A 12,946-nucleotide genomic window follows, 5' to 3' on the forward strand; every position below is an offset into this window, starting at 1 on the left:
ACATTTATGGATTCACGAAGTTAATGATGAGATCATCTTTGCCTCAGTCATCAGTCGGCTATGCAAATTATTGACTTTCACTATTAACAACTGCGATCAATACATTTTCTATCACAATCCTCAATGATTTATTTATTTGTTGCTATTTTATAAAATATGGCAAGCAATCTAATGCTTTACGTTGAATCCAGATAGTACACGTGTTCCCATTCATTGTCACCCTGGTCATTGCGAAGTTTTGTTATAACATTTCAGTCCTGTGGCAAAATGATTCGCTGTCATTCATGTCAACATAATATGCAGTATCATCCCACACAAAACGTAAACGTTAACTTCATATTTTATGTTGTTTTGGGACAGAGAGCATTTTTAACATTAGAACAAAAAACGTTTAAGTTATGATTGGCATTTATTTCTGCGAATCTAGGCGTAAACATTACTTCACGGTTTTACCTTAAGCCGATTCATGACAGAAGCTGTAAAATGTTTGGTGAATAAGAAAGGGGCTTGTATCACATTTATATTTAGAGATTATTTGCTTGATAAGATATAAAACTAATTGTGCCCCTTCTAAAACGCCTTTAATCCTGGTTTTCCTGACTAGACTGTCAATAGGAGACGATCCACTATTTTAATTATTGCCACCCGTTAAATCACAGGCTTCCATCTCCAACATACACCATCATTGGTTGTGAAGAAAATTAAAGTGATCGAGGACAGATTTGTTATTGAACGAGTAAATTAAAGCCACCGATTGCAGTGAACAGCGTCTGAGAAAAGGATGTGGAATCAATTACAACCAATAGGCTTTTTAGCTTCGGGAATGATGTATTCAGACAAGATGAACACTACTTGATCTTTCAATCAATTTGCAAGGAACTGATCAAGTCTTAATTGAGTTGTCCTATTAATTCCACTGGGAGGGATCTGATTAATTCTGCTCACTGGTACACATGGCCAGGAAGTGAGGGTAGCCTAAAGGTGCTAAGGATACCTTTTGATTGACATGTAACAATACATGTGTGCAATTCAATTTAGGCAAAAGATTTACAAACCAACACAAAGAAAAATAACTTTAAACAGTCGTCACCAATCAGTTATTTCTTTTGTCTCCAAAACAGCTTTTGCAAAACAAAGCAAAAGGGGCTCACCTTGGTGTTCACTGGCAAGACACAGGTGGAGCTCCTTCACTGTGGCTCGGTCCATAGCTGCCTGGACTCGCAACATGTCCATCTGCTCCTCCAAGCCAGCTCTGCAGTCACACACATTACAAACCTTTCCTCAAATAGCAATTAAATATATTCTCCAAATAAAAATTCCAAAATAATAAAAGATGAGAAATCAGTACCAACACGAGAATAGTCAAATTAGTATCTTTTTTGAAATCTGGATTCCTCCGTGGAATCCTTTATTCAAGACACTTTTGATTTGTGTGCACTGGCTTGTATCCCAATGGTAAAGACAACATGGTGAAGAAATCAGGTAATTAAAATGGTTTTTAATTCATCTGAAAATCAAAGTGACATGCAACATGAAAGGCCAAGGTGGGAGAGTACAGTGTGCATCTGTGTGTGTATCATCACAGACAAACAGAGTGGAAAGGGTGCCCAATTACCTCTGTGCAATTAGCTTGATTTCTGCTAAAGGCTAATTACGTGGAGCCATGCTCGAGTCTTTGCACTTTCAAGTTATTATTAGGACCCCAACAGAAGTCTACTGAGGATACACGTGGCCCACAGAGGCAACCACACCTGAAACACACACCTAATTCCCCTCCCCTCTGCGCCACAGAGTCAGAGAGGAAAACTAGAAACAAGCCGCTGCTACTGCAGTGGCCTTCTTCCCTCAGTTTACCTCATTACAACAGTAGGTCTTTATTCTGACCGACTTCTTAAGGGAAGTGGTGAGTGCACCGTGCGTGATACACTCTGAACTATATGAGGTGTAAAAAAAAAAGCCATTTGTGGTTATTATGAATTATGATGAGGCTAATGGCAATTAACTTAAACAAGACATTTTTTAGAACAATCTTATTTTGCAAGATCAACCGAGAGATTTATCCATATGCCAAGAAAATGACTTGGGAAAATTATCACCATAGCGCAGGGAAGGGGACTAATTAGCTTTTTAGCCCACACAGTACAGCAGAGCCTGGTCTAATGGCTGACCGCTGCTTAAATAAGTACACAAATGACTCTCCCTGAGGGAGGTGGAGGAAGCAGATGGATATGTGTCGCTCCTGTATGGATTTGCCTCCATAAATGAACTCAAGTCGATGAGGCACCGGCACGGCCTCGTGTGTAGAGGTTGTTAATGGGACAAACAAACTGAAATATGCAGTATGTGGTCGGAGCCTGTTCCATCTCGTGTTTCTCTTTTATGCCTTTTTGGATGCGGATAGTATTGACGCTAATCCAAAGTTCAGATGCAAAACATTAAATTTTGTTGAAGGATAAGCATCTTTTCTTGGATGAAGGAGGGATTGGATTGCAGATGTAGTTCATTGGCCAGGGGGTTCCAGTTTCACAACATCACACTCTAGAGATGGAGGACTATTGCATCCTTATTCAGTAACACTCACGTTGTTGCAGTGTGTGCTTCAATCTGCCATAAAAAACTAAATTAACACATCGACAAGTCAGGATGTTGCAGGAAGAATTATTGAGAGTAATAGCTTCAATATTTGCAAAGACAACATTGTGTACTCGAGGCAATTTCAAGCCTGAAAGTCTGGACCAGGGTCTGAAATCATGTCTCTGTCACATTTGGTCCGTTTAGTTTTGGTTTCATATTGCATTTTATGGAGCAGAATTTTGTATGACCTCCTGATGTCATCACTTACATGGGCTGCATCTAGTATATGGTAGTCTTTGAGTTTGAATGGAGAAATAAATGAAGTGGTTCATTTAGTGAACTTCGTTGCCAGTGTAATATATTTATGGTATTAGTACGAGCAATACCAACTTCACATGCAGTACTTGACACTAGTTTGGATGCACCAAATAAATGTTCTTGATGGTCAATCATAATATCAAGAGCAATCTTGCATAATTCTTTGGTTGGAATACATTTTGGCATGTTGGTCTGAATCATGGTCTGAGGCACCTTTCACTCCTGTTATTTTTTGGGGGAGAACTAAACTGAAAAGTCAGAAGACCAAACAATACCTCAAACTATTATTTTATTTAAAAAACGTATCTGGTTTCAGGTTTATATTTTAGACTTTTCTAAACTTGCATTGTGTGAGTCCTAAAGTTACAGAGCCAGGAGTTTTGTTTTGTATCAAAACACCAGATGGCATCTGTCAACGCATTTGTTTAACAACTTGGTCAACATGTTCAAATTCTCATTTAAATTAACCGTTTATACAAATCCACATTTCCACAGTATGTAGTGCCCTTTTATTTTTTTCATAGGTGACACAAAAAACTTCGAATCTATTTCATTCTTCACTGCACAAAACTGTATTCTTGGATGGCGTATGCTCATATCTTCTCTTCCAGTCTCACTCCTTGCACATTGCTTCCTCATGTGAGTACATCATTTGATAAACAGATGCTTACTATTTTCACGCCACTGGGGTCCCGATGATGGGAAAAGAGCAAATTTAAGAATCCAAAAGGATGTTTAGGCAACACTGCAAGGCCGTGGTAGCACTGAGATAAATCCCAACCTTAAGGAGCTACCTTTTAGATCTGCATCACATTATAACTGCCTCCAAGTGAAAAAAACTCCAGAGGTTTTCCCTGCGTCAAACTATACTTCCAGTAACCTGTAGTTTATGTGAAATTTAACTATGTTTTCCACTCACGGCCGAGCTATCACTGTCGAAAGAGGGTTCTCCCTTCAGATTGACCTCCTATAGGATACACAAAGTCTTTTATTTAAACCTGGATGACAAATCAAATGAAGCAAGCCAAAGTGTTCAACTCCCTCTCAGCTTGCCGCGTCACCTAAGGCAGAATAATAGTCAGCGAGTGTAAAAGCAAAAGAAGCTTCTTGGCAGAAACCAAAGTAAAGTCAACAAACGGGCGTTTTGTTTGGTAATGATGTGGTCTGCAGTGGAACTCCGTGTCTCGCGCCGCATTTCTGGCCCTGTTTTTAAAAACATTTGCACATTTGAACTTCCGCCCTGAGTTATCCACTCCATGTCATTTGATCTCATCCCTACCTGTGCTGCGCCAAACACAGCTTAGAGCGCCAACTGCCAGCCTCCATCCACAAGGGTGTACAACACAACATCATCTGCAGCCATTGTGCTTTCACACACCAGCCCTCCTTTTGGTTTCTTGCTCGGCGCATAAAAATACACGGGTAGAGCAGGGAATAGGGTGAGAAAGCGAAAACACCTCTGGCATTTTTATCACAGGGGAGAGATCCTTGTTTGTGTGTGTGTGTGTGTGTGTGTGTGTGTGTGTGTGTACTGTGTAGTATTCCCTCATGGTTAAAGTCAAGCTAGAGGGTTGTTCATTCATAGAGGGAGTTTGGGGGGATAAGCCACTGCTGTCAGCAGAAATGGTGACTGGTGGAGTTTACATGGCTCGGTGCTGTGTTTTAGCTGTGGGCAATGTAGCGGCAACAGCAACAGTGAGTCTTTAAGAGGAAGGTTCACAAGCCATTGATGCAAGAGGTAAATTGGCATTCATGTAATAAAACCGCTGGTGGGATCAACCTAGGACATCCACACATTTCCCTGTTTAATACGGATGGGTGTCACTAGGTGTCCTAGTTTAAAATGTCCTTGTATAAATAAAACATTATATATTTATAAATTATAGTATTTATTAGGTCGGCCCTATGTGACTGCAACCTGTCCCCTTTCATTTGCCTGTTATCAACTGGCATTGGCTCCATGCACACCACGACCCTCAAACGGTACAGCTAATGAATGAGTGAATGAAGGGATGAAAGGATTGATGGATGATGTATTTATTAGCACATTCCCTTCTGAAGGTATGAAGTTTATTCGTGAGATTTGGTTCTTTGAAAAAATAATCCTTGGTTCTCTAATTCTATTTGCCTTTTTTATTCGAACAAACCCCGTCTTGAAGGCGCACTGAAGCTTGCATCAAAATTAGTAAGTGTTAAGCAATTTTTTTTAACGTAATAATTAATTTATAAAATAATTAATGAAGGAAAAACCTTACTTGTCTGAATTTAAATCATGAATAAAACATTCTGTTTGTGTGTGTTTTTGAGCAAATGTGTCCCTCCTCCAACTAAGCCCTGGTCCAGGGGGGGCAAAAGACTCATTACTTCTAAAACCTTTTAGCAAATCAAGATGAAACTAAAAAAATATGAGACGCATCAGGGTAAACTTTATTAAACTTAATTAGTGTCAACGTCGCTTACTGGGGAGGTTCACATCCATAATGGTCACTCTCTGCAGAGGAGGTTTCACTGCTGCTGCAGAGCAAATGATCTCAAAGGCTTTTTCCCCCAGTAATCGCTGGCTAATTTATGCTTTGATGTTGTCTGAGCATAGCATCTTAAATCTGAGGATGCGCTGCATGTGTTTATTCTGTTTATGAGGCCTAAATAATCCCTGCCTCTTTTTGCCAACAGACCTTTAACAACAATTAACAAGCATGGACATGGAGTGCTGCAGACCGATGCGTAATGAGGCAGATAAAACGACCCCAAGGCAACATTTCTAGCTCACCCTGCACATTGTTACTGGGCAAGAAATTTCAATCAAATCAGTCTTGGTGTCCCTAATATATTTTGTCCCCTTTGCTTTTAAAAAATGGGAAATTTTGAGAGCTTGGACGCTTTTGTGTGGAACACAATCAGTGCATTATTTAATGAAGGTTTTTCTGCAATTAAAATGTTTGGTGAATGAACCATGAAAGTAGAAATATAGCATTATTTTTTCAAGTTTATATAATGGATTGTTTGGTATCAGTACATGAGAACTATTTCAAGTGGTTTCCTCATTTTTAATCCAGAAGAATTTCATGAATAAATTCATAGTTCCCTAAATTTTGAATATCAGCAAATCCTTTCAGTTTGTGTAATCTTGCCTTTACCACACATAACAACCAACCATCTTTATTAGTTGTTTTTTTTTCCAAACAATACCTAAACTATAATTAATAATAATCTGACAAGAGATTAACTTGATAGTTTAAAACTGACCACTGAGGTCTAATGTACTTCTTCTTCTCATCATGTGAAAATGTCACATGATGTCATTCTTCTATTAAATTAGTATGAGATATTTCAGCCATGCTAAATCCGACCAGGTCAACTGTGCTGTTTGTCTGATGTAGAAGTCTCGGCTCAGATGTGAAGTGGCAGCTAACACAAGCTCACTGACATGCTTGAACATTGTTCGTCCTCCCGACAAGTAGTTCATGCTGCAGATGCATGCTATCATTTTCAAGTTTGAGTTATTGAAGAATAAACAATTTGTTACTTATTGCATCCTTAAGTCATGGAATTGAGCCACAGGGAGCCAGTAAATCAGCTAAAAGAGCATAGAAACAAACCTGTTTCACCTTCTTCCTTAACATCTCATTCAAGAGCAGAGATTACAGGGGGTGCCTGGGCCTTATAACCTTCTCTTAACACTGTTGGGACCCACTGAGCAGGAGTTATCCCAGCAATATTAATTCTGGGAAATGGTCATTTGGGCCTCAAGACACTGTTTTACAAGTGCTGCCTTCGGAAGAGGTGATAGGGAGCATCTGTGCGCAATCTCATGACAATGAGGAGGAGAAATGAGACAAATGGAGTTTAAACAGAATCTCTCCTCTAAAGCCTGCCACTAGGCATTTAAAGCTTTATAAGGGGTCTTTATTTGGCCCTAAATTCTTCCGCTGCCAGGAGTTAATTATCCATTAGTGGATCATTGCTAGCACTTATCTAGCATAACCTTCACAAGCACAATCATTACAATACGGTCAACGGAACAACAAGCTATAACTGCTTGCCCCATGAGTTTCCTGGCAGTTTTGTTTGCAGAAGCTGTTGTTGTTATTTTACTGTCATAATACCAACGTTTGCCCTCTGTGTTGCCTCTGAACAGAATTTTGCAACCAGAACCCTGGTTGTTCACTGTTCCTTCGAGAAAGAGCTGGGCAGTATGCTTTTGTGTAGTTTAACACACTGAGCTGTACATTTGTACAGATGTGTGCCCTGGAACGGAGAAATTTTTAGCAGCCCAAGTGTAGAGATCCTATCCAAGTTTACTTTGCACCAGCCACCCGAGTAAGGAGGGGTCCTGGGGGCGCGAGTGGAGGAGATGAGGTGAAGCTGGTCAGGGGCACATGAAGGGGATCAACACTAACCCCGGAGGACAGGCCGGTTACACAGTTAGAAGAGACGCCAGGCGCTTACCATCCCTCGTGGTTTCCCTCGCAGGTCATTTCCAAGGACCCTGCATGCTCACTGTAGTGTAACCCCCCCGCCCCCTCAGGCCCCAGCCCTAGACCAGCCAGCGCTCCGCTCTGCTCAGCTCAAGTTGTGGCCGGGCAGGCGGGCAGGCAGGTGGATGGACATCCCTTAACAGGCAGCATCGGCGGCACTGGGGCTGCTAGCCTGTAATTAGCTCGGACAGCTCAGGCTTGGAGAGAGGCAGCCGGGCTACATCATAATGAGCTCAGCTGGGATTAGGAGGACAGGGCAGGGGGGTGAGCAGAGGGGAAAGCAGTAGAAGGGGGGGTGGAGGGGGGGTTGGCAAGTTCCAGAATTCTGGCCTCAGCCTACTGCAGCATCACGGAGGGCCGGAGGGAGGCAACTGGGAAGGCAAGTAAGAGGAGAAGAGGACGGCACTGAGGCATTGGATAGAGGAGGGAAGAGGTGAGGAGAGGTGAAGGCTAGGGGAGACAGGGGAGAGGAAGACTGTGGCTTTAGGCCAAGCTTTTGTGTAGTATCATACCAGGTCAGAGTTAGTGGTACTGTAACAGGGGGCTTCTTTAGATCCAACAAGACAATGGCTACACTACACCCAGAGACAGACGGAAAGATGCAGACAGGAGGACAGAGAGAGACGGAAAGAGTGGAAAAACTAAGCAACAGAGAAAGAAATAAGGCACCTCTTGCGTAAAAGTCATACTGTCATTGAAACGGTCACTCGGGTCACAGTTTACAGGCCGAGTATGTAAAGTATCTTATTGACACTCGCTTAATAACATCAGTAACAAGATTACAGTTTGGCCTAAATGTTCCATTAAAAATAAAATTATTTCACAAAGACACAGCCAGGGATTCTGATAATGTGATTTTACTTCCTCCACTTTTATGTGTGAATTTTTTGGGCAGCCAATTTTACAAATGAGAACACAGTGTAACGATCTTGCTTTGGCCCCCCGCTGGCTGGTAATGATGTTGGAGGGCTAGGTGGAGGCTGTGAAGCTGCGAAGGGCACACTCAAAATTTCAACACCCACAAACAAGAAGGGACACTGGGAGTGTGTGAGTATTTGTGTGCATATGTAAGAGAAAGTTTTGAACACATGGAATGGCCAGACCTATGTGGGCTTTTGCTTTCCTATCTCTTCCTGGCTGGAAGACCCCTAACCATCTTCCCAACAATATAGTGTATCCATGAGTCATTTGGTGTTGTGATTTGTCTTGCCTTCTTGTCAGCATTGTGTGCGTGTGTGTTTATACTCAAATTTCCAATGCAGGGAAAATCTGTGATGGGCTTGGGTGTCATGTGACTTACTTTTCAGTGGTGAGTTTCCTGGTGAGGTTCTTCAGGTAGGTCAGTTCATTCCACACTGCATCACTGTTCTCTTGTCTGAGCTGCCACGGCTCGGCACGCTGCATCCTTCCACCGGGCCTGGACACACAGGTTTGCGGTGCTATCAATATAAGGCCTTTGCATTGACTTCCAATCACAGTCTCACCGAAACCTTATCTCCAACCTTAACCAGGACCTAAGTAATTAAGGTTTTTATGACCGGGCTGTGGTTCCCATGAGGTTTACTGGTCCTAACAAGATCAGTGTTTATGCTTAGAGCAAAATGCAAAATGTAGAGGCAAGCAAGTCCCACATATTGAACAGATAGCCACGCACACATACATACATGCATGAGAAGCAAACATACTAACAAGGGGAAAATGGCTGGTACTGTACATTACCTTGCTCCCTCTGGTCAGTTCACTTGGGGTAACAAGACCCCTTAGTCTCACTCTCGTTTTGTTATTCAGCCATCTTTAGCAATATTCAAATGAACAGCCTTGACTTTGACATTTCAGTGGCAAATCATGTACACACGTATGCATGTTTGTTAAAGCCCAGGGCACAGCCTGTGTGGCAGGGCAGGGGACCATTCCCTGTGTGCCATGCAAATGTAAATAATGGCAAAAACACACTCACAAACGAGGTCATTCAAATGTCTACACCTCACTTATGAATACTTAATGACATTTTGTGCTCAGTAGCGGCCCCCTCCACTGGACTTCCCCTTCAACACACACACACAGACACACACACAAACACACAGAACATCCCTACAGCCCGAAACTGCATCCCTGCACACTACCCGACTCATCAATCAGTCTTTGCCCAACACATTCAATTCCAATTAGCCTTTCATTTGCAAACTAAAACAGCTTTTAGTGAGAAATCCACAGATTGCAAAACTAGCAGACGAGGAGCAAGAACCATTTTTGTCTCTCTCTCTATCTCTCTCTCTCTATCTCAGACACACACACACAAACACACTATATTTCCTCATTTTCACTCAATCAATGAGGTAGAGGTGTGGAAATGGATTGTGAGGGTCACTGCTATTGCAAAGGGCTCCTTTTCCTGTGGTCATTATTGGCTACGTAGATGCCGCCATGCTACGCTAATACTAGTTAAACCCTAGTGCCTGGGATTTGGAGGCTACTGAGGAACGGCAAATGTTTTCATTTAATACTGCTAATGCCCCTGTGAGCAATTTGGAGCCCTTGAACTTATTCGTAGTGTATGTATGTGGGAGTATGTGTGTGAGTGTGTGCAATCTGTGAGCTTGGGTTTGTTTCCCAGAGTGCAAGGCTACTTAACGGATAATCTCACTGTACAGTCACAGAGATTGATACGTTTACCTATTCTACTGCAAGCACAGTGAATTCAGTCTGAACAATCCTAATACTGCCTGGAGCTGTAATCGTCCGCGATAATTAACCCATGGCTCCGTTTGAATTCTCTCTGTGTGATTTTAAGTTGTGTAGTGTAACAACTGCATGTCTTATGAAAGGTGTATGAAGCTTTATTAAGTCACAGTAAAGCTTTATACATTTTAATTTGTTGATGGTGGGTCTAAAAGCTGTTGAACACAGAGCCATGAGAGAGCTATCTACTTTAGGCCTCAGTGCTTCCTTCCCCGCGGTATCCGAGTTTCCATTATTAAGCAGGAGGAAATAGAAAGAACTTTTCCACGCCGCTACGGCTAATTGCTCTGATTCAGGGGGAATCTGTTTATGGGCGCAACTTTGATCAGAGTACGGATGCTTTAATAACCTTTAATTTTATTTGCTCACCCCCATCATCCCCAGTCTGATTAAAAAACTTTTTCCCTTCTCTAATATAAATAAGAAGTTGGCGATTTCCCCCCTCTCCTTCATGCCATTTTGGGAAAATATGGTGGTAATGGTGAATGGCAGGGTAGTTTCACTGGGACTGGCCAACTGCGCACCACCTGCATGCTGATGAGCCAAAGGAAGCTGTGCGTGCTTTGTGATTGGCTGGTAGTTCTATCCTGGGCGGAACTCATTAACACAAACACGGGTGACGTCACTCAACAGCTGGCTATCACATACAGCAACATTGTTCGATACCTTATTCTGCTGATGAGAGAGGATTTATATAAAGGAAAACTAAAATCTAAATCGTACCAAAGAATGATGTTATGGTCTAGCAATAATTACTGTAATATATATCTCTATATATATTCATGTGTACACACAGTCATATAACTACATGTATATATATTACAGACCTATGTCAGGTAAGGAGGAAGATGGAGACTGTTTTATCATTTTATCCGGCACACAAAGGGGGAACAAAAAACGACCCCCCGCATCTTTCCAAAAAGGCAACAACACAGCATGGAAGCTACAGGGAAATCCCTAACAAGCTCAAAATGCAATGAGACTCAACGCCTATCCCCACTGACTTGTTAGGGCCCTGATTCCCCAGCACTAATGGGAGTATTTAAGTCATTTTCTATTGTCTCTCATTCAGGCTGGCATTACCCCAGTGGGTTTAACAGCTATTTGAGGATGGGGCTTAATGCCAAATGAATGCCAGGATCATAACATTGAGTGACTGGCTGGTGCCATGGTGGGCTTTGACTGAAAAGGGCAGAGCTGCCTATTGCATCAATTTCATGTCAAATCAGTCATGAAATACAGATACTGAGACAACACACTGTAGATCTGGGTCCTCTTGGCTCTCGACTCATAACCATAGCCCGGATTGGCTTATTACAGAAACATGCATGTTTTCTTCTTCTACAAAAGTACACTAACATTTCTTTGATAACCTGTTAAAATGTGGAACAGAGGCACATCTGGGGTGGACTCCCTGATTTTGCTCTCTCTACAGCTCTCTGTCTTTGTTCCCACTGTCTCAGACACATGCTGTTGAGCCGCGCTGAGCTGACATGAGCCGAGTCGAGCCCGGCGCTGAACACGCTCTCACACTCACTCCACTTTCACACGGGCTCACATTGCACTGCTGTTTTCTTTAATTAACCCTGAGAGAAAACAGCTGACGGGGGTCAACACTTTGCTCCCGCGTGGCCACCAAACACATGCACCTTAAGCTACATTTTGAAATGCCCTCAAAGATGCTGTTAGAGAAAATAAAACACACTGGAAAAAAGTGGGGGAAAAGACTTGGGGAGACAATAGAAAGAAAAGGGCCCTCATACTAATGACTTTTTACAGCATGTTTGTGTATAATCCTATGATTTCTGGTGAAGATGACAGGTCGAAGCTGGAAGTGGCCATCCTCCTTCCTCCCTCCTTCCCTCCTTCCCTCCTTCCCTCCTCCTTCCCTCCTCCTCCTCCTCCTCCTTCCCTCCTCCTCCTTCCTCCCTTCACAGGCCTTCTAAAAACACCTTGCACTGCAGGACCAGACACCTCCAACCACTGGTTCCCACATCCTAATGAACACTAAGGGAGAAGAGACGCAGAAGAACACACACTCACTTGGCACCAAACAGCCCAAGTTGACCAGGCTTAAAAACCTCTGAGCTTTTCAAAGGCAAAGAGCGGAATTCCGCCTATTTTCCCCAAATCCAGCACTTAGGTCTTGTCAGACAACATGTGGGGAGCAATAAGGCCCTAAGACTATTCTGAGACTATTTGTGAGAGGTTTCGGCAGTTGTATTATTTCTCAAGGGCTTCTAACATAAGGCAAGGTGAGTTATGTGCTTTGAAATGTCTATTGCACATTGCTGCTGCAAGAAACCTTATGTACGCAGGTCACATTTTCAGACTCTTCGGTGGGTTCACCAACAGGTCCATTGAGATGTATTTTGTGTCGTATGTGTAGTGAGATGGGAGTTTGTTGCTAGAAATTAAACAGTGCACTCACAAGCCGTGGGATTTTTCCATCTCTTTCAGCTGGTCTCTGATGCTCTTGTAGTTGGCTTGAATCAGACACAGACGTTCTCGTCGTTTATCGTGAGCCCTCCTCAGCTCTTCATTCTCCTCCATCTGTAAGGGGACAAGATTTCTTTTGTTTTTCAAAAATCTTGCACATCGAATGAAAGATATGTTAAATGAAGAAGAGAGTCAGCTTCATGTATACTGGCATAGCAGTGTGCCAGTGGAACTATGGAAAGCCCCTCCATATTTAAACTGGTCTACACCTCTGCCTGACAGAAATCAGCAGGTTCAGATCATTTTCTCCTTGCTCCTTGACAAGTGCTTCTACTCTCACTGGGCAACTGAGACATCATTAAAGGATGACATTAAAATGACGAGTCACAGAACAAGAA

At 42.5% G+C, this 12,946-nt stretch overlaps 1 protein-coding gene across 1 annotated transcript in view; it reads right to left on the reverse strand.

Moving 5' to 3' along the window:
- cntln (centlein, centrosomal protein) overlaps window positions 1-12,946 on the reverse strand; it is an 82,071-nt gene that overhangs the window by 38,524 nt on the left and 30,601 nt on the right. The window contains exons 12-14 of the mRNA XM_053419714.1: window positions 12,541-12,662; window positions 8,671-8,787; window positions 1,152-1,252 (exon numbers count right to left, since the gene is read on the reverse strand). Coding sequence (XP_053275689.1) covers window positions 1,152-1,252; window positions 8,671-8,787; window positions 12,541-12,662 — 340 coding nt within the window. The remainder of the gene's footprint in view (window positions 1-1,151; window positions 1,253-8,670; window positions 8,788-12,540; window positions 12,663-12,946) is intronic.

Source organism: Pleuronectes platessa, chromosome 3 (assembly GCF_947347685.1).
Source record: "Pleuronectes platessa chromosome 3, fPlePla1.1, whole genome shotgun sequence".
In the NCBI taxonomy this organism is placed as follows: domain Eukaryota; kingdom Metazoa; phylum Chordata; class Actinopteri; order Pleuronectiformes; family Pleuronectidae; genus Pleuronectes; species Pleuronectes platessa.